Source organism: Chelonoidis abingdonii, chromosome 13, assembly GCF_003597395.2.
Source record: "Chelonoidis abingdonii isolate Lonesome George chromosome 13, CheloAbing_2.0, whole genome shotgun sequence".
Taxonomy (NCBI): domain Eukaryota; kingdom Metazoa; phylum Chordata; order Testudines; family Testudinidae; genus Chelonoidis; species Chelonoidis abingdonii.
Genome location: NC_133781.1, coordinates 25666954 through 25694728, shown reverse-complemented (window position 1 = coordinate 25694728; position 27775 = coordinate 25666954). Strand labels below are relative to the sequence as shown.

General features: G+C 40.1%; 1 protein-coding gene across 5 annotated transcripts in view; it reads left to right on the top strand.

Moving 5' to 3' along the window:
• Nucleotides 1-27775, top strand: part of PRKCA (protein kinase C alpha) — a 305267-nt gene that overhangs the window by 64103 nt on the left and 213389 nt on the right. The window contains exon 1 of one of the 5 annotated variants that reach the window (XM_032776300.2): nt 21830-21892. The exons of 3 other annotated variants lie outside the window; for them this stretch is intronic. In XM_032776300.2, the coding sequence (XP_032632191.1) occupies nt 21874-21892 (19 nt within the window). In that variant the 5' untranslated portion in view covers nt 21830-21873. Of the gene's footprint in view, nt 1-21829; nt 21893-27775 lie in introns of those variants that run through there. One more of the 5 variants, XM_032776306.2, reaches the window with a different exon arrangement.

Sequence of the window (27775 nt, the reverse complement as noted above, 5' to 3'; positions counted from 1 at the left end):
AATTAACAAGATTTGGTAACCTGCAGTGTGGCCTCCAGACAGGGGTGCTACTGTACATCTAAATTTTACTTTACCATTTTTTTGGATAAGCCTCCAAAATGATATATAACTATGGGAATGAGAGCAGAAATCAACTGATGGATTCAGGATAGAGCGAAACTTTTTTGTTCTAGGCAATCTTTATTTGCATTTCTGCCAGATGTTTTAGAATTGGCTTGAAAAGCCATAAGGCTAAAATTTGCAGAAAAATTTATGCAACTCAAGTTTTACCATCCTAACTCTTTTTATACATGAAGCAAGTATAGTTTATCTGATTCCTGCTCAGAAAAATGGAAAGCAAATGGGAAAATAGCCAACTACGATATAGTTCACACTTGATCAATGATATGGATATAAAATACACCGCTACCCCAATATAACGCGACCTGACATAACACGAATTTGGATATAATGCGATAAAGCAGCGCTCCGGGTGGGCAGGGCTGCGCACTCTGGTGGATCAAAGCAAGTTCGATATAACACAGTTTCACCTATAATACAGTGAGATTTTTTGGCTCCTGAGGACAGCGTTATATTGAGGTAGAGGTGTAACTTCAAATGATCAGTAAAACATATGAGCCAGGTTTAAGGCAAAACATTTCACAATTTAATCACTAAAATTTATCTTTAAATTATTTCAAAAACATATAATTAGCTGTAGGGACGTAAGGAAATTCTCATAATTTAAGTGAAAATTCAACATATAGCACAGTCATTAGTTATTTGGAAAGTACGAGAGTCACATTTTCTGTGGACTTCCCTTTTTTCAAGGAATAACTGTCAGATTTGAATGGTATTGTTAAAACGGGAAAAAGCCATACTCTTCGGAGAGAATGCTCTCAGTAATTACAGTCCTACACAGAAATAATAGAGGACTTCTGCAAGGTAACAGTTTAAAGATATATTTTTTTGCTCACCTGCAGATTATTACCGCTTGACCAAAATATTGGTTATAAACATTTAATTCATTTTTCCCTAACCTATATTCAGTGAAAGGATGAGAGATAAATCTTGTTGGGGATGGCCAATATTATAAAACTTTTTTTTTTTTAAAATAGTAAATGTCCTATTGTCTCTTCATTCCAGGAAATTCATGCCTTCCAACATGATGTTTTCATTGAATGTACCAGGTCATGTTCTTTGACAATCTGAAAAACAATCTGAATCTATTTTCTAAGTTGCATACTTTCCTTCATCAGCTCAAGCCTTCGTGATTTACACTCAGTTCTGCTACTTCAAATAACTTTCCAGAAAAATATGTAAATATTGTCCATTTGGCTTTTTATATCTTTCTTTCCTATGCCATGTTCTCAAGAACGTATTCGATGCCAGAGGGCAGATCCTCTGCTGGCGTATATTTTTTTTTATAGCTCTATTGAACCAGCTCTCATTTTTTTGCAGGATTAGGTCAGTCTTCAGGGAAAATATAAACAAACGACCCCTGGCTGGAACACTAGAAGCTGCTGAAGGGACTAGATGGATGTTTCCTTAATATGCCAGTTTAAATCTAATCACTCAATATGTTTTAATAAAATGTTGTGCAGACAGCCGTATCCTGCTGTCAGTTTATCTGCATCCTGAATTTTCATTGCCTTCAAAGGGAAGGTGGCTGGCATTGGTCAATAAACAAAATGTTCAAGACAATTTCTGAAAAATACACAGTAAAATAAATGTTCACCATTTTCAAGGGATGGTGCCAAAATGATTCATTATATTTCAGATATACCTATAAGAACTTCTCAGATGTTAGCCTTTGTGATACAACAAAAAGTCATTTTCTATATTAGAAACTATATATTACTAGTGATTGTTTCTTCTGGTCTTTTAATTGCTTAGCTCTAGTCCCTAATTTTTTTTAAAAAAAAAGAAAATACAGGATAATAATGTATAGCATACAAAATTTCTAATAGTCTATGAATAAGCATTGGAACCTCAAGTAAACCTTTTTTCTGTCCTAATCCAGTGTCTACATCTATGCATCTGAGATTAGTCTTCCTTGCAAATGTTCTGTGTAATGCAAGGCCTGGGGCAAAGTTTGGGAAGTTGATAAATATTTTTTTTAAACTATCCCTAATGAATGGTTACAAATGTCATTTGAAAACTGATGTGCTATGTAATTTGATTCTGTGTAATCTTCTTTTTTAACGAATTTTTCTTTTCCCATAAACTTACAGTAGTATGTGGATTTTCAGAAAGAAGAGATTGGATAAAATCTATACATACAGAATAAATTCCTCATATGCAACATAAAAATGCATTGAAAACTTTAAAGTGAAGCATCTGAAGTTAATTCTGGTCCAAACTTTGTGTTATGTAAAATAAATAGCAAAAAATGAACTGCAGAACCTTACTGTGAGGTTAATTAGCAATAATCAGTTAACATTTGATTATTTTGTATGCCCTGAAAACTGACTGGGAAGAGGAGGAGATTGACATAAAAATCAGAGAGAGAACAAGGCAGAGTGATGAGGAGAGGGTCCTTAAGGAGAATTGCTACTACTTAGTAGCTCTAAAGGGGATTTTATCATTTGGTAGTTAGTGTCTTTCAGCATTTATGGGAGAACAGGACAAGGTGACTCCTTCTTGAGTGGGTGGTGGTATTAAAAGTATAACCACTTGCTTGACTCTTGTAGTTCCATGTTAAAAATGTTCAAGAGACCAAATAACCAAGTGCAGACAATTTATTGGCTGATCACAAGACAGTATGGGAAAGAGAGTGTTAATGCATTATCAGTCCTTCTGGGAAGCAGTTTCTCACAGCATATTCAGTTCACCTAGAGGTGTTTTTTACCAGGTAAAATCATGGGTTTTACCATCCCAGAAAAAGCTAATTAGTCCCAGTTCAAGGCATTTTCTGGTTTAAAAACTGTTTCATTAATGCACACCACATTACACTTAGTTTTAGTCACATAAGGCAATAGATTTAGAGCTTGAGTTGTAAAAAGTAAAACTGCAGTAGGCCTAATAGTAATATCTGTAATATAATACTGAACATCAGAATGTATACATCTTGGTTTGATATTTTCTCAAGCAAGTTATACATGTCATGATTCATATTTCAGTTTTCATTATTACATAAATATGTATACAGCAAAACTATTATCAAATTGCTAAATATTTTTCAGTAATTTTCATTAGTATATTCTACTGATACTTATATTTTTCCCAGTTTACTGGTTTAAACTGGGTTTAAAACTGGTATTTGCCAGTGCCCTGTCCTAAATTAGTTTTTCCAGGAAAATTGCCAACTCTTCCTTTCACAGAAGATGTGCTTCCAAAATATGACCCCAAAACTACCTCTGTTTGTACTGCAAAAATGGAAACATGGACACAGTGTTAAGGAGGAGTACAAAATAATAGCAGAAGCATATAGGACCAAATCAGAAAGGCAAAGGCACAAAATGAGTTACACCTAGCAAGGGAGAAAGAAAGCAATAAAAGATTCTTTAAATACTTTAGCAGCAAGACAAAGATGAAGGAAAGTGTAGGTCTTCTATTAGTGGCCAAGGAGAGCTCATAACTGATGACATCAAGAAATCTGAGGTGTTTAATGCCTATTTTGCTTTAGTCTTCACTAAAAGGGTGATAACGGTAACCAGATACTCAATACAATTAATATTAACAACAAGGGGTAAGGAATGCTAGCCCAAATAGGGAAAGAGTGAGTTGAAGAATATTTAGATAAGTTAAATGTATTCAAGTCAGTGAGGCCTGATGAAGCTCATTCTAGTATGCTTAAGGAACTAGCTGAAGCAATCTTGGAACTGTTAGCAATTATCTTTGAGATCTCATGGAGGATGGGAGAGGTCCCAGAAGACTGGAGAAGGGCAAACATAGTACATATCTTTAAAAAGGGGAACAAAGAGGACGTGGGGAATTGTAGGCCAATCAGACTAACTTTGATACCTGGAATGATACTGGAACAAATTATTAAACAATCAATTTGTGAGCACCTGGAGGATAACAGGGTTATAAGGAATAGCTGTCATGGATTTGTCAAGAACAAATCATGCCAAGCAAACCTAATTTTCTTCTTTGAGTGGGTTACAGGCCTAAGGAATAGATGGGAATTGTAAATGTGGCATACCTTGATTTTTAGTAAGGCTTTTGACACAGCCTCATGTGATATTCTCATAAGCAAACTAGGGAAAAGTAGGAAAAATGAAATTACTATAAGGGGGGTGCACAACTGGTTGAAAGACCATATTCAAAGAGTAGTTCCCAGTGGTCATCCGTGAAATGCAAAATCCTGCAGGGGTCAGTCCTGTGTCCAAGTACTAGTCAGTATTTTCATTAATGACTTGGATAATGGAGTAGTGGAGAATGTGAATACAAACTTTAAAAATTAACAAAGAGTCCTGTGGCATTATGCTGTTGTGAGTGAATACCCACTTTGTCAGATGTAAGTGGCTTCCTTGCAGGTGGGGCTAGGGCTGAGGATAGGCTGCCCAGATGTGCCTACCTCTAAGATGCAATGCAGGCACAGGTGGGTGTGGGTGTGGATGTAGATGTGGTGCTGCTGCCGCCTCAATGGTTACTTCCAGTTTCACATGGTGTCCAGTTGACCAGTCAGTCCGTAACACTGCTGTTGGTATTTCCTGAGGTTCTACTGTATCGCACCTACATACATACCAGTTTACAGAGCACCAATCATTATGTCGTACCCTCCAGGTTTGCATTGCCCAGTGATTCACCAGTAGCTGAAGTAAATCCAGACATTCGCTTTAGATGCTTTATTCAGCATAAGCTACTTAAGTTGGTTAATGTTCCCTAATCAGTGTTGCAGTGTTAGGATCAAGTATCAGTAAACATACCATAAAGGAAGTATAAACAGACCCCCATACGGAGCACAATTGTTTTGAATAACATATGCCACAATTAGAATGTGTTGTCATTGACCCCAAATTATGAATTGTGCTAAGTGGAATTTGTTTGCATGATTAATGCATTGCCAATTCACGAAAGCCTCTGTTTTATACACTGAGGACAATATCATTTAGTGAAGTACTCATCGCTAATAAGATGAGGCAATTTTCCTGTTTTGATATCCCCTAATGAACTTATGTCAGTTATCTGCACAGCTTAGGGGAGTTATGAGTTAATTCCCTACACCATTGTCCCTTGTTTTCTTATTGTTTTCTGTGCTCAGTACATTAATTTTTGCTTGTTTGGTTAAGCAACTTAGAAATGTCATGCATATTATATACTATATACTATTCCTCAGTAACCAGGCCCTCAATGCCAGGAATTATGAGTTTGCAAACTGTTTCCACTGCCTGATATGTGAACTAGTTAAAATGTGCTTTATTGTATCTGCCCTGTTCCAAATGGATAACTCAGCTCTAAGTAGTCTTGAAATTGGACCCATAATTCCATCTAAACTTTAGAGTGATCTAGTTTGAAAGATACCAGACTGTGGAATGATTTCTTGCCCAGGTACTGGGTCTCGTATATGATCCTGATACCAAGCTATTGTATCAATTAATAAAATAGTGTACAATGATACACTTGCTTTTTACACAGTATCCAAACTGGAACATGGATGAAAGCTATTTATGACAGATATATACCTCAACTGTACATTATTAAGCAAAGTCCAAGGTATGGATGTAGCAGTTAAACTGCTAGGTGGCCTCAGTTTTACCTTAGGCCATAGTCACTTCTTAGTAGGTGTTTACATAACTGATTGGTCAACTACATTGGACAATTAAGTATCTGTAGGTTTATCTTTTCCTTTTTTCAAGGCTCGGGGCTTTCTTCACTGTGCACTGATATGTTCTGGTCTCTGTAGTCTGTGAGATGCACCCTTAAACACATTATGTTAATCAACATGATACATTTTTCCACAGTCTTTTGTTTGCAGTAAACTGCATTTATGCTCCCTTTTTACTCCCCCTGCTATTTTTTGTGATAGGAGAAGAATGTTGACATTCCTAGTGTCTGATTAAAACTTTGCTATTGAAGAAGAGATATAAGGACTCTAGTATTGAACATAACCTTCAGGATCCTTCTCCTAAGGCCAGGGAGGCAGAATTTGACAAAGAATATTAATAGGGCAGGCTGTGATATGGGTGAAGACATTTGTCTTGAGTGGTGGTGCTGCTGTTTTGACAAGACCAGGGGCCATATGCCTGTGAGTAGGGTATCTTCAGCAAGTTGCAAGGTTGTAAAACGGAGAGCACTGCTATCGATATTAAAAGAAAATGTTCCCTCTTCTCATTTAATTTTAATTAGGCTTCGTTGAAAGAATCAGTTGAATGTTATATATCAAAGAATCGTAATAGGTCACCTAGGAAATGGCTATTAAAATCAATGGATTCAAGCAATCGTTATAACACACATATAAATCCATTTGATTTAGTGCTATAAATCCATTTGATTTAGAAACTGTTTACTTTATGGAATAGAAACACTGCATGATATGGTTTTAATATAAGATAGAGACTTGGAATTTGAGAAAATACAGCATATATCTTCAGGAACTGTGAACTGTGCTCTTATTCAATTATTAGTCTAACCACATAAAGGCTACATATATTTTTAGAACAATATAAATGGGAGAAGATGAGATACATTTCCTGGAATGTTTTTAAAAATCTTGATTCACAGCACAAAGATAACATGGGAGAAGTTTAACTGAACTAATTTGATGAAGAAAAAATATAGCAGGAGTAGAATCATAAAATATCAGAGTTGAAAGGGACCTAGTCCAACCCCCTGCTCAAAGCAGGATGAATCCCCAGACAGATTTTTGCCTGAGATCCCTAAATGGCCCCTTCAAGGATTGAGCTCACAACCCTGGGTTTAGCAGACCAATGCTCAAACCACTGAGCTATCCCTCCCCCCTGAAATGTGTGATTGGCATGACCCTGATGGGACTCGAACCCGGCATCCCCAGCTCTAGAGGCTGATGCCTTATCCATTAGGCCACTGGGTCTTAAATCATAGACTATTAGGGTTGGAAGGGACCTAAGGAGGTCATCTAGTCCAACCCCCTGCTCAAAGCAGGACCAATCCCTAAACAGATTTTTACCCCAGTTCCCTAAATGGCCCCCTCAGGGATTGAACACACAACCCTGGGTTTAGCAGGCCAATGCTCAAACCACTGAGCTATCCCTCCCTAGGGAAAGGGATAGCTCAGTGGTTTGAGCATTGGCCTGCCAAACCCAGGGTTATGAGTTCAATCCTTGAGGGGGCCACTTAGGGATCTGGGGCAGCAAAATCAGTCTGTGATCCTGCTAGTGAAGGTAGGGGGCTCAACTCAATGACCTTTCAGGATCCCTTCCAGTTCAGTGAGATACATCTATCTCCATATATAAATGATCATATGATATGTAGAATAGGACACTTTCCCCTGCAATTTGGGAGAGACTGTGTGTAGTTCTATTGTATGTTTACAAGCTAATAGTGTATTTACAGAACTAACATTACATAACTCAGTAAAAATAATAGAAAAGTCTGCAGTCCCTTTCCCCATTGCTCCACACACTACCTCTTCTCTCTCTAGTTTTCTCACACCTTGTCGATCGCTGTTTTATCTCAGTCCCTAATGGATTAGCTTAATATTAGAAATACTGTCAATAAAGAGGGCTGATAAAATTTTCAAAAATGCCTATGTGAATTAGAATCCTAAGCTCATTTTCAGGAGTGACTTTGGACCCTATGTGTCACTAGGCTGCTAAATTCCTAAGTCACTTTTGAAGATGAGAATTAGGCTTCTATATCAGTTAGGCATTGGGATACTGAGCGGAATTATTCAGCTTACTATAAAGTACCAGCTATGTATGATAATGACAGTGCAGAGTGTGTAATTTTTTGATTATATACTTAGTTTTATTTGGTCTTTTTTATTCATCTATAATTTTAAAATTCTGGGAATATAACCATTGTTTGAAACAGTTTTATATTACCTGTGGAAAGATACATTTACAATTTTAAGTGCTGCTAATAAAAAGTGTTGTGTGTGTCATTTGGTGAAGTCATGAAATACACATCCCTAAAAACTGCAAGGTACCGTATAAAGTATTACTAACATAAAGTATGGACAGTAGCTGAGTGTGTTTTCAGCTTTAAGAAAAGAAAATCCTTGCATGTTAACACGTATCATCATCATCATCATCATCGTGTTCCTATTACACTTCTAGCGTTTAGGGTAGTGACGAAGCTCCTCCACTCCTGTCTGTTTCTGGCAAGTCTTTCAGTGGTTTCCCAGCTGTGCCCCAGGTTTTTCAGCTCGGCTTCCACAGCTCTTCGCCATGTTGTTTTCTGGCGGCCTCATTTTCACTTGCCTTCAGATGTCCATCTTATTGCTACTTAGGTGATGTAATCAGTTTCCATCTGAAGCACATGACTGATCCATCTCCAATGCCTCCTGGCAACGATGGTGTGCAGATCCTCTTGTCACTGTGTCAATAGATCTTGGTTTGAGATTGTTCTGGGCCAAAAGATACAGACGATTTTTCTGAGGCAGGTTGTATGGAATGAAGACAGCTTGGACAGGTTATACTTTCTTATTCCCCAGCATTCTGCACTATAAAATAGTGTTGAAAGTGGCTGTGTAGTCATGACTCCATAGCTGGGAGAGAGCTCTCCCAGCACTGTAATAAAACCGCCTCCGCGAGGGAAGTAGCTCCCAGCCCTGGTGCACTGTTTACATTGCCACTTTACAGCACTGAGACTTGCAGTGCTCAGGGGGTGTTTTTACACCCCCCTGAGCGAAGAAAGTTTCAGCGTTGTAAGTGGCAGTGTAGACAAGGCCTAAAAGGCTGGCCAAGTGTGGGAGGTCATGTTGTTGGGATGTCTTATGCGTTCTTTCATGCCAGCTAATATTGAAAAGGCTAATGCCAAGGTATGAGATGTGCCTTTGACAAATCTAGTTGAGCATTCATATCCACTCTTTCTTCCCAGTTATAACCTCAATCTTTTCTCTTCTCCCAGAACAGTGTTATGATCACTATTCTAAATAACACTGTCAGATCAGCTCCTGTTGATAAAAAGAACCCAGGGGTTTTTTCCAGGCCTGGAAATGGAATCCCCAAGTTTTAGGATTCTATATGATGTTATGATGGGAAGAATGTGATTGAGCCTATCCAGTGCAGGATATTTAAAATTAAATGTAAACGCAAAAAATAACAAAAAGGTACTTATTGGAAGTTGACAGTGAGCTAGCAGTGATGCACTATTTTCATCATTAGTGTACTATAAAACATGAAGGTTCTGTGACAGAGACAGCTTCCTGCATCTGGAAATCCTTTGATTACACTAGGAATGCCTTGAGGCAAACTGTAGGCATCTCATGAAATTTTTGTTGGCAGTTATGAGATTCAGATTTGTGTTTTATTAGTTAAAAAGGGATTAAAAACATGCTCTTTTCTTACTGTGCACTTACTGTACTTTAGTGAGGGAACATGAATTACCAACTTTTTAAACAATATAAAAACATTTTAAAACATGAAAGGAATTCAAACCCCAGAACAGGATATTTATTAATTACCCTGAAGCAACCCTAATAACTTTTTGCTTCCTGCTAGACTATGTGGAAATAAGAAACTGTGTTGCTAAACATTTTTTCTCACTGACACAAATCCAGCCCAAATGCTGTAAGCTAACTGCCCTACATCTCAAAAGGGCCAGCATCATGACCTGATAGAATTTTCCATATGTGAATCCAGCCCTTGTGCTTTTTCTTTCTCTTTGGGCTCTTCCTATTTTTCCATTTCATCATCAGCCTTTAGGTTGGATTTATAGCTTTAGAAAGCTGGTTTTGATTGGATTGACTTTTGATATTAAGTATAGTTAAGTGATTATACTGAAGCATGGGCAGCTATACTCCCTTCATTCTGTTCCTTGCTTTGTAAAATAGTCCCTCATCGTGCAAACAGTTGTGTGTACACAAGTAACTCTAAGCATGTTAATGGTCCCACTGACTTCACTGCAAATCCCCTTCAGTGTAGATGTGTTGTACAGTGGGGCTTGCAAGTGTGTGACGTCAGTGCAAAAATCTATAATGTTGACAAGCCTTTAGACCTTTTCTGAACACAGAAGTTGTAAAGGGTTGAGAGAACTTGTTTTTTAAAATTGATTTTTGTAAGTGCAGTGCAGACTTTCCTGTGTTGGAGAATTGATCTCTTTACATCTAATTTATATCAATTTGTGTGTCCAAATAAGGATTTTAATTGGTTTAACTAAATTGACTCAAAAATCAGTGTTAGGATATGTCTTCTCTGCAAAAACAGGTGGCTTTAACATTGAGATAGCTGTCTCAATGTGAAATCCTAGTGGATTAAAGACACCGTAGTTTTGTGTCTTCCACCAGTATTTTACATTGTGGTACCTATCATCTCAATGTAAAAAAACCCACAACAACACTTTTTCCCCCTTTAAACATCGTTTTAGTTAAATTGGTGCAAATTTTATATGTCAGTACGCTCTTAGTCTGTGTGGCGCTAGACAAATCATTCTTTCTATGCTGTACTTTCCACATCTGTAGAAGGGGTATGATGCTTAACAGGGGTTTCAGATTATGGGTTGCAAACACTAAAAAATTGCGATGATGATGATTGTTCTGCCTCATTCCAGCTATTCTTAAATCAACTCTGTTAGCGTCAGTCACTTTCCTGTTAGTTATTTCCAAGTTGAGAGCTATACAGAGGGAAGTGCAGCAGCAAGTTACAGGATAGACTCAAGGATGCTTTTAATAACTGTGTGTACTATTTTAAAAGGCAAGAAGCCTTAGGAGCAATGAGTGCGGAGGACAGAAATAAATTTTCCATGCTGTTAAAACAAGGTAACTGTCACTAACAGGCTTGTATTGAAAATCATTTATATTTTTAAAATGCAGTAGTGTTGGTTGAATGTTGTCCAGGTGGCAACCCCAAGGACAGATAATTTTATGCCATCACAGCCAGGAGCGGTGCCAGGGTTTTTGGCGCCCTAGGCGGGGGTCCTTCTGCATTCCCGGTTGTTGGCGGCAATTCTGCGGCAGGGGGTCCTTCCGCGGTTCCCGGTCTTTGGGACACTTTGGCAGCGGGTCCCGGAGCGAGTGAAGGACCCACTGCAGAATTGCTGCCGAAGACCCGGAGCATGGAAGGACCCCCCGCCGCCGAATTGCTGCCGAGGCAAAATGCCGCCCTCCCAAATCCTAGTGGTCGCCTAAATGAAAGCGCCGGCCCTGATCATAGCTCTTTAAAAACATTTTCTTGATTCTCTGGAATTCAGTTTCATGTGTTCTCTTTTTGAATATATCTGTGCCTTTCTATATGTGATGATTTACTTATATCAGTAAATAACAACAAAAAAAATCTTTAAGGTTGAATTATAGTACTCTGCTACTCTGATCTAATGTGAGAAACTGAAACTCTTCTGATGTCTGCAGAAAGCTCGTTTGAGAATGAGGATGAAAAATTCATTTTCCCACTAGAACTGTGAACCAGAATTCATTAAGTTGAAGCTTGCAGAGTAAAATAGGGTCAAGTCCTTGTAGAAAATATTTTAATTATATGGCAAAATGTCTGTTCTCCCCTGGTTGAAATCAGAACTGAATAACATCTGTTCTGTTTCTAAAAAATGGAGAAAGGAGAATAGAAACATTTAACACTTGGCTTGAAGCAGTTGACCAAATCCTGGCTTCATAATTTTAACAGGTTGTGACTTTTGGTATAAGTTAGACTTTCAGATGATGATCTCTTTAATTCAGCGAACAATATGAACATATGGTGAGATTTAGCATAGCCAATATAAATTGAAATGCTTCCTAAATTGCATTTAATGGCATGGTAACTTCCAAACTTCATAAACTACGCATGCTGTTTCTCACTAAATTTTATACCCCGTTCCAATGTAATCAGAGCACTTCAGCTTCAAAATTCACGCAGATGTAACTCACCCTTAAATTTGAGCCACACTCTTTCTAAAACTTTTTAGCCCTTCTCAAAATGTTCTACTTAACTAGTGTTCTGCTTATATTGAAATACTGTTAGACTGATTTACAATTATTATCAAGCATAAGGGGGCCAACATTTTGGCTCACATAGGCCTTTGTTGAGGAACTAAATATGGACTTTTTCATGAGGAACATGGTTGGATTTTATTAACTGCACTAGAAAATTCCCTGTAGCTTATTTGTCACTAATGAATAGCTTTCAGCATCTTTTTTTCTCCCCATAATGGTCAATGATTTACTGCCTCTCTTTTGAAAGGAACAAAACTACATCAGGCATGTCTCATTTCCACAGTTTCTTAGTCTAATCAATATTCTTCTGTATGCTTTACATTATGAATTTCATATTTATCGAGGCTGTTAATAGCATCGCTAAATGAATCTGATGTAGTTTTGTCTGTCAATACATCTGAAAGCCAGTTCATTTTCTTGCTGGGTTGGTTTTGAGTGGAGTAGGGTGTATGTGGGGGGGTGGGGGAAGAGGCATGGGGGTAGTTAACTAAGGCCACATCTACACTACGGGATAATATCGAATTAGCTAAAATCGGTTTTATAAAACTGATATTATAAATTCAATTTCATGCGGCCACACTAGGCACAGTAATTCGGCGTTGTGCGTCCATGGTCCGAGGCTAACGTCGATTTCTGAAGTCGTTCTGTACCGTCTACTGCCGGAGAAAACTGGCAATGAGATGACGGTTATCTCTCTCCCCTCTGTACTGTCCGCTGCTATCATGAGTGCCCCTGGCTGAAATCGGCCGGGGGCGCAACGCAAAAGCAAAATTGGGATTGACTCACTTGGGACTGAGTCAATCCCTCCCTTATGGTTTCTAAAAAATAGAGTCAGTCCTGCCTAGAATAAGGGGCAAGTGTATTAGAGGACCAGTGTATCAGAGCACAGCTGCTCCGTGTCAGTATTCACAGGGGGTGCCCCTGCAACAACCCCACCCGTTGCTTCCCTCCTCCCCCAACCTTCCTGGGCTACCGTGGCAGTGTCCTGCCCATTTGTGTCATGAAGTATAAAGAATGCAGGAATAAGAAACACTGAGTGTTTAGTGACATAAAATGAGGGGGAGGCAGCCTCCCGGCGTGATGATAGTCCAGGCAGGACATTAAGCGTGTGGGGAGAGGAGCCCAGCATGCTGCTGCTATGACAGTCCAGGCAGTACAGAATCTTTTCTTTACACAGGAAAGGGAGGGGCTGAAGCCCCCAGTTGCTATGATGAAGCTGGTTATTAGCCGTTCTGTCCTATCTACTGGGGGAGTAACCAGCAATGTTGGCCTCGATGTCACCTGAGGCACATGTTAGATATTCATGAGGACGGTTACTAGTCCTATTGCACCGTCTACCACCCGGGGAGGGGGGAGGGAGAGGAGCGGATACTGCTCTTCACTGCTGCAGCATCGCGTCTACCAGCAGCATTCAGTACACATAGGGTGACATTGAAAGTAGTCAAGAAATGATTTCTTTCCCTTTTCTTTCACGTGGTGGGGGGGGGAAAGAAACTGAGGAGCTATTCCCTGAACCACGCCAGACACTGTGTTTGAACCTACAGACATTGGGAGCTCAGCCAAGAATGCAAATACTTTTCAGAGACTGCTGTGGACTGTGGGATAGCTGGAGTCCTCAGTACCCCCTCCATCCATCCATGAGCGTCCATTTGAGTCTCTGGCTTCCCGTTACGCTTGTCACGCAGCGCTGTGTATCCTGGAGATTTTTTTCAAACGCTTTGGCATTTCGTGTTCTGTAACGGAGCTCTGATACAACAGATTTGTCTCCCCATACAGCGATCAGATCTAGTATCTCCCGTACGGTCCATGCTGGAGCTCTTTTTGGATTTGAGACTGCATCGCCACCCGTGCTGATCAGAGCTCCACGCTGGGCAAACAGGAAATGTAATTCAAAAGTTCCTCTCGTCGGGGTGGAGTACAGAAATCGATTTAAAGAGCCCTTTATATCGATATAAAGGGCGTTGTAGTGTGGACGGGTACAGCGTTAAATCAATTTAATGCTCTTTAAATCGATTTAAACGCGTAGTGTAGACCAGGCCTAAGAACTTTTCAACTCTTCTAAGACTGAATAAGAGCTCTGAGGCTGATGCAATGAGGAAAGGAAACAGCCATGTTTTTCACTAATGGGAAACAATTTAAGGTTTCATTACTTCCTGTGAAAATGTCCTAATGCTTTACACACAGCAAAGAGCATTGGATTATGCTGTGAAAGTATATAATTATTTTAAAAAATAATATACAAAAAAAATAAAGAATACAAAAGTCGTCTTCTTACTCATGAGCTCAAACCTTGATTACGGCAAGAAATGAGGGAAAGTGAAACAGTACTACTGGCTTCCATCTTTTTTAATAAATGTAACATGCCCTCATTTTATAGACTACATAATAGTACAAAAGAAGCCAGACCTTTAGATATTGCTTTCAATGAGCTCTTGTGAGCTTCCAGTGAAACTGATAATTTACTAAAAGTTTAACTTGAATGCTGGTCTGGTAATGAGTCAGAAAGAAAAGCAGTAGTCTTTTTCAAGTATCATAGGGGTAGCTGTGTTAGTCTGGATCTGTAAAAGCAGCAGAGAATCCTGTGGCACCTTATAGACTAACAGACGTTTTAGAGCATGAGCTTTCGTGGGTGAATCCCCACTTCGTCAGATGCATGTAGTGGAAATTTCCAGGGGCAGGTATATATATGCTAGCAAGCAAGCTAGAGATAATGTTATCTCTAGCTTGCTTGCTAGCATACATATACCTGCCTCTGGAAATTTCCACTACATGCATCTGACGAAGTGGGGATTCACCCACGAAAGCTCATGCTCCAAAACGTCTTAGTCTTTTTCACTAATTTTGAATGCATCTCTGCTCCCAAAGTGTGACTAATTAAAGCAGGAAACGTTGCACTTCAAATAAAAATGAACTCATGAAACCCCTTTGCAGGTAGTGGGTTTGTTGTGCTCAAGTCACTGTGAATACACATGAATTCCTCACTGAAAGGTTACCACATGTGCTTAATACCTACTGTTCTGAGAATTGAACGTGGTCATCTGTTTTCCTCTAAACATATGTAGAAACCCCCATCCACTTTATGTAACAGTAACGTGCAAATATGTTAAAAAGCTTTTAAGACTTGTAGAAATTCATAAACCAAAGTGAAATCATATTTTTTAAAAATGTGTTTTACAGAAGTACAGAATCCCATCATAGAGACATTATGCAGCATGGGAGTTAAGTTTAAATACATGGCTAAAGTATTTCTTGGTTAAACAGTCTGTCACTGCATCTTCAACTAGCTCCATCAGAGCTGAGTTCGTGATTGATGTGTGAGGGGGGTAATAGTCTTGACAAAAACTTCATATTATTCTGCCACTGAATTCAAGGTCAATGATGGTAGAGAAAGAAACAGAGACAGAAGCATAAACAAAAGTGATGTTCTAGAATAGTTTCCCAATAATAGTTGTGGAGGAAAATAACCTGTTTTATGGTAGCCTTTGATAAATTTATGAGTGAGATTGTTTGATGGGATTGATGGTGGTGAGGGGGAGGGGCTGGGCAATACAGTCCTGGGGATCCCTTCTGGTTCATGTCTTGTCTTCCTAAATCTCATGCTTCAAGACTTCAGCCAGTCACCTTCCGGGGTCAGGAAGAGATTCCTCCCCCTCCTCTCAGGGCTTGCAACGTGTCCAGTTTTTGACTGGGAAACACCCAGTCAAAAAGACCCTGGTGGTTCCAGTCAGGACTGCTGACTGGGACGTTAAAAGTCCAGTTAGTGGGGCTGGCAGGCTCCCTACCTGGCTTTGCATGGCTCTCGTAAGTGGCGACATGTCCTCTGGCTCTGAGGCTCAGGGGCGGCCAAGGGGGGATCCATGCGATGCCCCCACCCTGTGTTCCAGCTCTGCAGCTTCAATTGTCTGGGAACCACAGCCAAAGGGAGCTGCAGGGGAGGCATCTGCACACGGTGGCAGCGTGCACCATGCAGAGCCTCCTGGCCGCCCCTGTTCCTAGAAGTTGAGGGACATGTCGCCGCTTCCAGGGAGTTCCCTGAGGTAAGCACTGCCCAGAGCCCACACTCCAATCCCCTACCCCACCCCTAGAGCACCTTCCCACACCCCCAACTCCCTCCCGAAGCCCACACCCCCTCTAAACCCCCTGCCTCAGCCTTGAGCCCTCTCCTGCACCCCAAACCTCTCCTGGAGCCTGTGCTCCCCTGCACCCCAGCCTGGAGCCCCCTCCTGTACCCTGAATCTGTCATTTCAGGCCCCACCCCAGAACCTGCACCCCCAGCCCAGAGCCTGTACCCCCTCCCACACTCTGAACACCTCAGCTCTAACCCCAGCCTGGGCCCCCTCCTACAGCCCAAACTTATCATCCCTGGCCCCACCCCAGGGCCTGCACCCCTAGCAGAGCCCTCACCCTCTCCTGTACCACTACCCCCTTCCTCAGTCCTGTAGAAATGAGTGTGGGTGGGGGAGAGTGAGCGACAGAGGAAGGGGGAATGGAGTGAGTGGGAGAGGGCCTCAGAGAAGGGGCAGGACATCGGAGAGCAGTGGGGCAAGGGTGTTTGGTTTTGTGGGATTAGGAAGTTGGCAGCCTATCTCTTTTCCCAGATATAATCTTGGATTTTATTTTTACTCCTTCCTCAGAAGCAGGGCCACCCAGAGGGGGGGGCAAGTGGGGCAATTTCCCCAGGCCCCGGGCTCCGCAGGGGCCCCCAAGAGAACGGGCGAGGCTCCCGCCGCAGCCCGACCCTGCCTCCACCCCTCACCCGGAGCCTCAGCAGATCCAGCAGCGTCCCTGAATAGCAGTGCCCTGTGGCTCCGGCAGGACTCCTGAGCGCCCAGCCCTCTCCCTTGCCACGTGGCTTTGAGCAGGGCGGAGCTCAGGAGCTCCGCGGGAGCCACACTGCACCGCTGTTCAGGGACACTGCTGGATACGATGCACTGAGGCTCCGGGTGAGCGGGGTGCCAGGAACAGAATGGGTCGGGGATTCTAAGGGGGGTGGGCAGTTGGGGGGCAGGAAGTAGGGGGGTCAGATAGGGGGCAGGGCTAGGCTGTTTGGGAGGCACAGCCTTCCCTACTCTAAAGCTCATCCAGCAGTTTGAGGCTTGCAGAAGAGCCAAGCTGTAAGCTTTTCCATTAGGGCTACCATCCGTTTTACTTCTCAAATGCCAAATTATAGTCTATATTCAATTTCAGTGCCATAGGGAGATTCATGTCAGGGGAGAGTAGCTTCATTTAAAATTAGCCACTGGGGGAGGGATCACATGAGAAGAGCAATATCCTACACCACCTACCTCTTTCCTGACCCTACCAAGGGAGACACCCCCTCCCCCTCCCCTGCATTCCCTGAGGCTTCAGAGGGGTTAGTTCAGTGGTTCTCAAACTTTTTTGTTCTGGTGACCCCTTTCACATAGCAAACCTCTGAGTGTGACCCGCCTCCCCCATATATTGAAAACACTTTTTTATATATTTAACACTATTATAAATGCTGGAGGCAAAGTGGGGTTTGAGGTGGAGGCTGACAGGTCACAACCCCCAGTAATAACCTTGTGACTCCCTGCAGGGGTCCCGACCCCCAGTTTGAGAAGCCCTGGGTTAATTTAATTTTAGCACCCTGTGTTCATTCACATGCATGTGCTATTTTGAGCATGTCAGTTTTCACAACATAGGCTCATCCCAGATTCTGGAACGAGCTCAAATGCTCAGTTTGTGGAGCATGTACATAAGCTATACTAAAGACAAACCCACAGTAACCGTCACCAGTTTGTGAGGGACCCCATGGAGTCAGTCTCTAGGAAACAGATAAATGCATGGAAGTTAAGTCCATTAATGGCTATTAGCCAGGATGGGTAACGAATGGTGTCCCTAGCCTCTGTTTGTCGGAGGGTGGAGATGGATGGCAGGGGAGAGATCACTTGATCATTACCTGTTAGGTTCACTCCCTCTGGGGCACTTGGCATTGGCCATTGTCGGTAGACAGGATACTGGGCTGGATGGACCTTTGGTTTGACCCAGTATGGCTGTTCTTATGTTCTAACCTAAATGAACCCAAAGTTATGGAGACAGATATGAGTCAAGAAAGCCAGCAGAGAATCAGAAACCTGGAAAAATCTCTGACTGGGTGGGCTCAGGCGTTTGGTCACAAGTTGAGGTGGTTCAAAAGTTTTGGATTTTTTTAAGCAGAATTTTTTAGTGTTTCTTTAAACAATCAAACACAGCAAGCAGCAAATATTTGGCCACACGCTTCTGAAACCCCAAACCATATTCAGGTTTTGGCCGACTAATTTCAGCTTTTCAATTAAAAAAAAACACAACAAATTTTGAAGGAAAGCAGACATTGTCCGCAATTTTTTTCCGCTTTTTAAAAACCCCTAGTTTTCGATCCAAAAAAAGTTTTGACGGAAAATATTTCTCTAACCCTTTTAATGAGCTTTAGTGCCTTTTAGCACTAGCTGATGCTGAGAACCAGCGATACCTTGTAAAGAAGTTTTCTCAAAACTGGGTTTGTGCCGAGATGTGGAAGGTTTATTTTTCCCAGGGTCGCCTCTGGCGGGGAGCATGTGGGGCAATTTGCCCGAGCCCCGCAGGGGCCCCCACGAGAATACAGTATTGTAATTTTTTTTATGGAAGGGGCCCCCAAAATTGCTTTGCCCCAGGCCCCCTGAATCCTCTGGGCGGCCCTGCTCAGAAGCATCAGAGATATCATGGCTGAGGCCTGGACAGTGGATTGGGCAAGCCAGTGGTACTGGGAATTCTTTTTCTAGGTACTTGGCTGATGGGGTTTGCCCCCATGCTCAGGGTCTAACTGTTTGCCAAATTTGGGATCAGGAAGTAATTTCTTTCCAGGACAGATTGGCAGGGGCCTGGAGTTTTTGTTGTTTGTTTTTTGTTTGTTTGTTTTGTTTGTTTAGGTTTTTTTTACCTTCTCCAGCATGAAGTGCAGAGTCATTTGCTGGAATGATCTGGGTATATCTCACTTAATCAGTTCCCTGCCATTGCAGTGGCCTGGGGAATGGGTGCACCTCAGTCCCTCCTATTCTTTGCAATAGTTCTCTCCTGAGGGTTGTAATGCTTGGTTTAATTTTGTTGTTTGGACTTGGTGTGGAGGTGGTTGGATGCTGTTTAGTGGCCTGTGATAGATACAACAGGTCAGAGACAATGTTGTGGTTCCTTCTGGTCTTAAACTCTTTAACAGAAATAGTGTGTCAGATCCTCAGGATGTCTGCCACATAACATTAGCGCTAGACTCTTTTAAAGTACCAGTGTTGAGCACAAATGTTTTCCCTGTTTCTTATTTTGTTACTCATCCTCTGCTTGTTCCAGAAGCTGACTCACCTCCATAAATCAGTTAACAAGTTATCTTCAGTCTGTTTGGAGCTCCAGAATAAATAAATCCATTGTTTTTCAATTACCCGGAACTTGACTGGGAGGAATATTGCTGAGTTACAGACAAATTTTATTTTTATTTCTCTTCCTGTGGCACTTAAATTTATAATAGAAACTATAACAGCATTGATAGAGACTGTTAAAATATGGGTCTAGCAGCCAGCTCAGGTAAATCCAACTTCTGCCAGTGAGACCAGACAAGATACTAGAACCTTCCTGTCCCTGTCTGACCCATTTGTGCTGAAGTAAGGTTGAGCAGAGGCTTGTAGCATAATTGTGGGTAGGACCTATATGTAAATAGACTGTGAAGCACGTTTTTCTGCCCTCTCAGGATAAACAATCTGTGACCCAGGCTAATTCTAGTTGCAGACTGCAGCATATAGACTTCGTTGTTTCAGCTGTAGGCTGGAGACGTGTTCTTTAACCAGTTTGACCATGCATGTTTGGGGGAGATGTTTTGTGTAGGATTAGTGCATTACCTAGAGGCCTCTCCTAAAGATCTTATTAGGGAAAGACTTTGCACTGATGTGTTTAGAGGACTCTCTGCACCCACTTGTCTCCCTTGCATACATGAACAGGGTAGGGTTTGGCCCTTTATAAATTATTGCACTGGATTTCTGCTTCAGCAGGTGAAGTCAGGGGTTAAATTTACGGATCTCTTATTTGCAAGGTAGTCATTACAATTTAAAAGAACAGAGTTCCTCCTATGCTTGAAATTCATGTTACGTTTAGGAATTGTAGTAATCTGATTTCTTGTTTTATACTGTACATGATATGTATATAAGCTAAAATTTTCAAACCTGAGTGCCTAACGTTAGCACCTAAGTCCCTGTTTAAGCATTTAACTAAAAAGTACTTGATTTTCAGAGTTGATGAGCACCCATAACTTCCATTGAAGTCAGCGTGAGCTGCAGGTGCTTACCACCTCTGAAAATTATGCACTTTCTGTTTAAATGTCTAAATGTGGCAGAAGCAAAATTTTTCACCATGTAAATGAAATGTTGAAGCACTTTATCTACTTCAGGGCTTGTCTTCAATTTCCTGGAGGAGATCCATCACTCTCTAGTGACATTTCTAGTGATTCCCCATCCCCATAGTACTTGGGTGACACTTGAATTCTTACAGAAGTGTAGGCAATTAAGTTGATGTGGAAGATATAGCATGTTATGAAAAACATTATAATTTATATTTTGTATCACTTAAGTATTTTAAGCATTGTTGTTTTTATTTTCTAAAAATGTAACCTGTAGTATTTATTGGGTAGGCTTGTACTACTCAGGTAGACATCCCTCTCCCAACCCTCCACCCCCCACTTTTCTTTTTTCTTTTTTTTCTTGTTTTAAACAAAATGACTGCAATGTAAATTTTCAGAAGTGGTTAGTGGGGCTGGGTGCTTCAGTTTTTGAGAGAAACTTCAAAGGAGTTTGATTTTTTTCAGAGAGTGAGTGCTCAACGCTTCCGAAAACTAGCCTTTGTGAGATCTCTCAAACTGGGTCACCAAAAAAAACACTCATTAGTGTTTATTACACAACATCATTATACATTGTGAGAATGTTTTCTGTTCCCATACCAGCTTGTGTCTATTGCGATTTATTCATTATTTTCTATCCACTTTTGTAGAAATTTTGCTGTGTTTACATAGGGATAGGAAGTATGTATATAATTTTTCTTTCTTGTGATTTTATAACATTACTTTACCCTGCCTGTGAGTGTTTCTAATTATACATCCTGCTGATTGTACAACATTGAAGCATAATGTGATCAGAAAAAAATCTTGTATGATTCTGGCTCTAGTAATGTTTTTATTATGCATGTTTACCTAATAAAGTAGTATAAAAAAAAACTGTTGAGTATTTAATGAGCGATGGGCACTGTGTGTAAGTGCATCATCCAGCCTATCACTAATGGGGACTTAAATCCAAGTCTTCCATATGACCACCAGGGAGAATGAGTTTGGTGTCATCTTTCTGTTCCAAAGTAATAGGTGTGTAATGATTTTGCTGCTTCAGTTAAGGGCTAGGTGGGTGTATTGTGGGTAAAAGGATTGAGGTCCATTGTTAGAGCTATACTGGGAAGCCAAAATATCACCTGTCTTCTTTATAGTTGACTCCAAAAATTAAATTGCTGCAGCTCCGGAAAGCAGTGTTAAGTATACATTGCCAAAGAATACCTGAGTTGTTTATGATGTTTAGTAAATCTTGACTTATTTTTATTTTTTCTCTCTCATTTTTCTCAACATTAGGTGTGGTTAACAGACATCTGGGAAAAAATCTTATTTTGGGCTGTTAAGTACCAACGATAAAGAAATGCTCAGTTTGATATTGGGCTCTTGTATCCCTTCTCGGCATACATGCATGCTTATTAGTCACCTTTCAACCATGTTCTTGTATGTTCTTTTGATATAATTTGTATACTTTTAGCTCCTTTCCCATTGTTTGTTTATATTTAGGCTGACTTGTTCCAATACCCCTGTGATATAGAAATGTGGCACCCGGCTAGAACCTAACATGAAGCTGTGTCTGCATGGTAAAACACAGATGCATGTTTCATACATTATTTGTCCAGTGACTAACTACTCCTAAGTGTCATTTCAGGTCTGAAAGCCAGACTGTCTGGTTTTTCTGACTCGCTGGAGTGGGAGAAATGTGATAGGGTTAAATGAAGCCATCTGAATAGCCTAATGAAGTTTGGGTTTCTTGAGTTACACATATTCTTATCTGAAAGAATAAAGTAGGGCCATTGGATGTTCCCAAATATTCTGCTCTGTAACCAGGAAAATATGTCTATATGGTCAGCATCGTGTAAGATGATCCTGGTATGACTTTGGCTAGAAACAGATTTCGCTAAGGAATAGTAATTACTTATGGCTAAAGTTCTTGAAATTTTTTCACTACATATACAGAAGGGTTCTTCCTCATATTTTAAACGTGTATATGTAGCTCATCTCATGTTTTATGATTTCTTCAGTTTCTCTTATGCCTTTAGCCTGTAAGTAGAGCTGGTTGAATTTATTTTAATGTAACAGTTTTCTGTCGATAAATGCATTTTCATTGAAATTGATCCATTTCTTTGGAATGTTACTTTTGACAAAATTTTAGATGGAGTAGGGAGTTGAAATATTTCTTTTTTGGTTTTTTTCCCTGACTTTTATATTATGTTAACCCTTATTATATTTATTTACATACACATTAAATAAAATATATAACATTTAAATTGATGGATCCACATTACATAGAAGTCCAAACAAAATTAATCAAAATGATAAAGTCAAAAGAATACTGTGAAAGGAAACTCTAAATTGACTAATTTTCTAGTACATTTTTGATAATATACCCTTGGGATTCAGTGTTTTTATTGTTGTTGTTGCTAGCAAACCTAGGTAACGGCTAATGCTATCTGGCTAATATGTTGAGTCTCATGTTTGTTCTTTCCTTTCTCAGTGTTGCCGACTCTTGCAGTTTTAAATGGATATATGATATTTTTCATTAAGTTCCAGCTGTAGGAATCAGATTAAGAACATTTTTTAGACAAAGCACGTTTTCCAGCCCTTATACTTCAGAAAGTTTGAAAATGTGAACCCTAAATTCTCCAACACCATGAGGCAAAAAATAAATAAATCTAATATTGATTTAAAAAAATCTCATGACTTTTTTAATACTTAGAGCTGACAATACTTGGCAGGAGATACCATTGTTAAAGAATAGCCCCTCTGGAAGGCTATGTAATAGGAAAGTGTGTCTGGCTATTAATTTTTTTTGAAAAAGTTCTTGCAAGTCCTCAATGCATATGTCATCTGCTATTAGACAATTTCTTACAAGAAGCCACATCTTTTTCATGTTCACGAATTAAAATATTGTATACATTCGGTCCTTTAGGAATTTGCTTACATAATCAGAAAAAGGGAAAAGCCTCTGCACGCTGCCCCTGTCCTGCCCCAAGCAGTGGCTCCGCAGCTCCTACTGGCCGGGAACCACAGCCACTGGGAACTGCGGGGGTGGCGTCTGCGGATGAGGCAGCAGGCAGAGCGGCATAGCTGCGCCTCCACCTAGGAGCATCAGGGAGAGGTTGCCACTTGCGGGGAGCCACCTGAGGTGAGTGCTGCCCAGATCTAGCACCCTGAAACCACTCCTGTGCTCTAATGTCCCTCCCAGAGCCCCTGCCCTGCACCCTCTTCTGCATCCCAACCCTCAGCTCCGCACCTCCTCTCGCACTCCAAAACCTTCGTGGCTGTTCCTCTGCCTAGGAGCAGCTTCCGAGGAGCCACACAGAGCTAGCTAGGGAGCCTGCTGGTCCTGCACCAACTAGACTATGAACTGGCCTCTCTATGAAGATAACACAGCTTTTACTGCATATTTATTCTTCCTACTATACTATATCCTCATTTTAAATGGTATTTTTTATTAAAGGAAGGTAGTACAGGTTAAATAATTATACTACAGTAAAATAAATACGTCTTTGAACTGTGCTTTTTACCTTAATAGTTGTCTTATCTAAACAGCAGATTTTGTTTTGTGAAAATAAAGCCTATTTGTAATGCACTTATGTTTTCCAGTTTATTGATTCATTTAGAATAAAGTACACTGAAAATGGCAGGTAGCAAATTTCTTGTACATGCAAAGTGTAACGCAGATCATGTGGAATAATCATTTTTAAGCCTTTTGTTTTGGCATACTTTTTTTTTATGCCTGTTTTGTGTTACCCTAAAAGCTTTTGTGGCAAGTTTCACTAATACTGAACAAAAGAATTCTGGGAGGCTGAAGGAGTGGAAATTTTAGATCACTAGCTATCATAGATCAGGGAAAAAAGTTAGGCTTTGAGATAGGATGTTTAAGATCAAGGAGCATATTTTGATATGGAACCAGGATGGAACAAGGATCTGCTAATTATTGTTGAGAAACAGGATCAGGACACAAAAAAAGACTGATATTTGAGAAATGCCTGGAACGACATCTAGGGAGATAATGGGACTGGAGAGTGGGAGATCTCAGGAGGATACTGAAGGGTTACTGTATGGGAGAGATTTTCCTACCGATTTCTTTAAATCAAAGCAAATCAGTGAAGGCGCCTGTAGATTATGATTACCTGCTTCCAGTCCTGAGTTCATGTGATCTCATGGATCCTCAGATGCAGGCTGTTTCCTCAACAGATTAGCTATTAAAAGAAATATATTTTTCACATTGTCTTATCTGAATATGCCTAAGAAGAATTAGTGTGGCTTGAATGGTGATCATTGAATATCAGATGCTGCCTATTAATATGTGAGGTATATATAACTGATTTTTAAATATTTAATGCCATTCATCCATTCTATCCATCCAAAGAAATAGGAGTTTTTTTCAGGATTCTTCTCTGCAAAATACCTTCCTTGGGGACAAGGTGGGTGAGGTAATATCACTTATTGGACCAACTTCTGTTGATGAAGAGACAAGCTTTGGAGCTACAAAGAGCTCTTTTCAGGTCTGGGAAATGTACTCAGAGGATACGTCTACACTGCAGTTAGACACCCATGGCTGCCTCATGTCAGCTGACATGGGCTTGCGGGGCTTGGGTTCCTCGAACCCAAGCCAGCTGGCATGGGCCACCTGTGAGTGTCTAATTACAGTGTAGTTGTATTCAGGGTATCACAGCTAAATACAATGTGGAACAGATTGTTTAGCGTAGGAAGTTCATACATATTTTAAGGTACCATTCAATGTGAAATATCCCATCAACACCTGACTAGTCATAGAGGTGAAAGGCAAAAAACCCCCCAGAAAAGCTGGGGACAATTTAAGTGGGTTATAGATTGTTGTAATGAGCCATAAATCCAGTGTTTCATTCAGTCTGTGATTTTTAGTATCTAGCACGTTATGAATGTATGCTGCCAGGCTGGTCTTTTGAAGGTATTCTGCAGGTTTCCTTTGAGGATGAAGGCTCTATATCCGACTTATGAGTGATTGCTTTGGGAAAAGTATTCACCCACTCTTAAGGGGTTGGGTTTTTTAAATCATTTTTGTGAGAGTTCATTAGAGAGCCTAGTGATTGTCTGATTTCACCCACATTACTACTGTTGGGGCATTTAGTGCACTGGATGAGGAACACCACCTGTTGTGATAGACTTCTGTAGGAGCCATCAGGAGTGCTGGAACAATTTGTACAGTGGGGCTGCTGAGAGCCATAGAACCACAGTGTAAGCCCTGTATATGATGGAAACCACTTCAAGCCAGCGAGTGCAGCAGCACCCTTAGTGCCAGCACATATAGGATCCATGGATCTTGAAATTTATGTTGTAGGGGGTGATGATCATATCATTGCAGTTATGTTGACGAGTTTTCTTTGGGGACACCTGTTAGGTGGTCAGCTCATCTTTGACCCATTTTATCTTCCTTTTTTATTAGCTTTCCCTTTTGGGTCACCTTTTTTTAATACTCCTGGATCTGCCATACCAAAGAGCTTGTTTTGTAGAATCAGTGCATCCGTTAGTATATTTCGTGGTTTTTTTTTTAATAGTAATACATCATCCCAGGTGCTTATAAGTGCTTTGTGGACAGAAAAGAATAATTTATAATAGCATTAAGCTCACGGTATAAAAAGGGTTCATTGTTTGTGGCATCATAAACCTTAGTCTTATTCCCAGAGCAACAGTTAAGTTGATTTAGTTCGAAAAGTCTTTGTAAATGTTTATCATTAGTGCAATAGATTCTTTCAAGCTCAAAAGAAAATGTTCTTGTAATCTTATAGTGTTTGCTGAAGTAAACTTTAATGTCTGATTCAGCTTATTTTCAAGAGCTGCTCTCGTGAGCCACCTTAATATTTCTTACCTACTTTAAGCTCATGGACGGTTTGCACTGGTGGGTTGTTGAGTGCAATTGGTTTCATGTTCCTAAAACAGGGCTTAGTTTTCAGACGTTAGAGCAATATTTTATGAAGATGCTGAATGGGTTCAGCTTACTATTACAATACTATTTGATTTACCTCAGAGTTCATTTTTGCTGGCTCTCTTCTGTTTTGGAAAACGTTTATTTATGAAATACATTATAAATGTGATGAATCCATTCACAATTTATATATATATAATTTCAGTGGTTTCATTGATTGCTCACATTTTATATTATTCATACCTTTCCCACTTCTGAGGCTACAAGTATTCTCTCCAAGAAATAGGCTCTCTGAGTGCCATTTCCCCCATGTTTGAAATGTCTTTAAGGAATTACTGTAATTTTTATGTCTGCCAAACCCAAGGAACATAATTTCTGCTTGTTTTGAATCAGTAATAAAAGGCTCAGTATGTTGGGAAAAGCCTCTCTTTTTCCCTTGGAGAAGCAGGGAAGGGTAGAATTTTCTTAGCAGGATAATGAGTTTCAGCCATGTTTTTGACTGTTCTGCTTATATGGTTCAAACTCAGTTAACACTGAAGATTTATCCTCAATAACGTTTGTAATTGTCATTCTTCTAATATATTTTTTAAAAATATATGTATTAAAATGTTGTTTTCCCTTTATCCAAGCTCATTGCATTTTTTTTCTTCAAATCAGGAACCTGGGATGGGTTACTATTAATTTTGGAATGAAGTCATATTTAATGATTGATTAGAACCAGAATAGTGTTTAGTTGGAAGCCTTCAGTGGGTAACATGACCTGTTAATAAAGTGTAATTAATTTGGCAAGTCTCTGTAGCAAGCCTTGGGAATGCATTGGATAATGCAGAAAAAGAAAACAACAAAAATACCCCTTCTAAATCACCTTTGAGGTGTACACATTTCAATTGATGGACTACACAACATTGGAATAAAACCTTTCTGAAATTGAATAGACATTTAAGCTAGGATTTTTAAAGAAACCCAAGAAATTTGTGGCTTGATGTGAACCTGTTAAATTCAATGGCAAAAATACCATTGGTTTCAGTAGTGCAAGATCTCAGATCCTTAGGGCTTGTACATACTACCACTTATGTAAGTATAATTTATGTCGTTCACTGAACTTTGCATTTTAGAGATCCTGAACCACGTTAGAGTAATGGCTTATTATATTCAGAGACATTTACCTACTTCATTTGTTTATCCTGAGTTGTTATTCTCTTTTTGTGCATGTGTATTACTGATGTATAGGGATAAGTGTGTGTGTGTGTGTGTGTGTATGTATTAGGGCTGTCAAGCGATTAAAAAAATGAATCGTGAATAATCGCACGGTTAAAAAAATTATTGTGCAATTAACAAAAGAAAACCATTTATTTTAAATATTTTTGGATGTTTACAACATTTTCAAATATGTTAATTTCAGTTATAACACAGACTACAAAGTATACTGTGCTTACTTTCCATGCTGGATGATGCTCATTAAAAAAATAATACATCAATTAATTTGTGACTGTACCTTCCGTGGGGGAGAATTGTATGTCTTCCTGATCAGTTTTACCCACCATTCTGCATA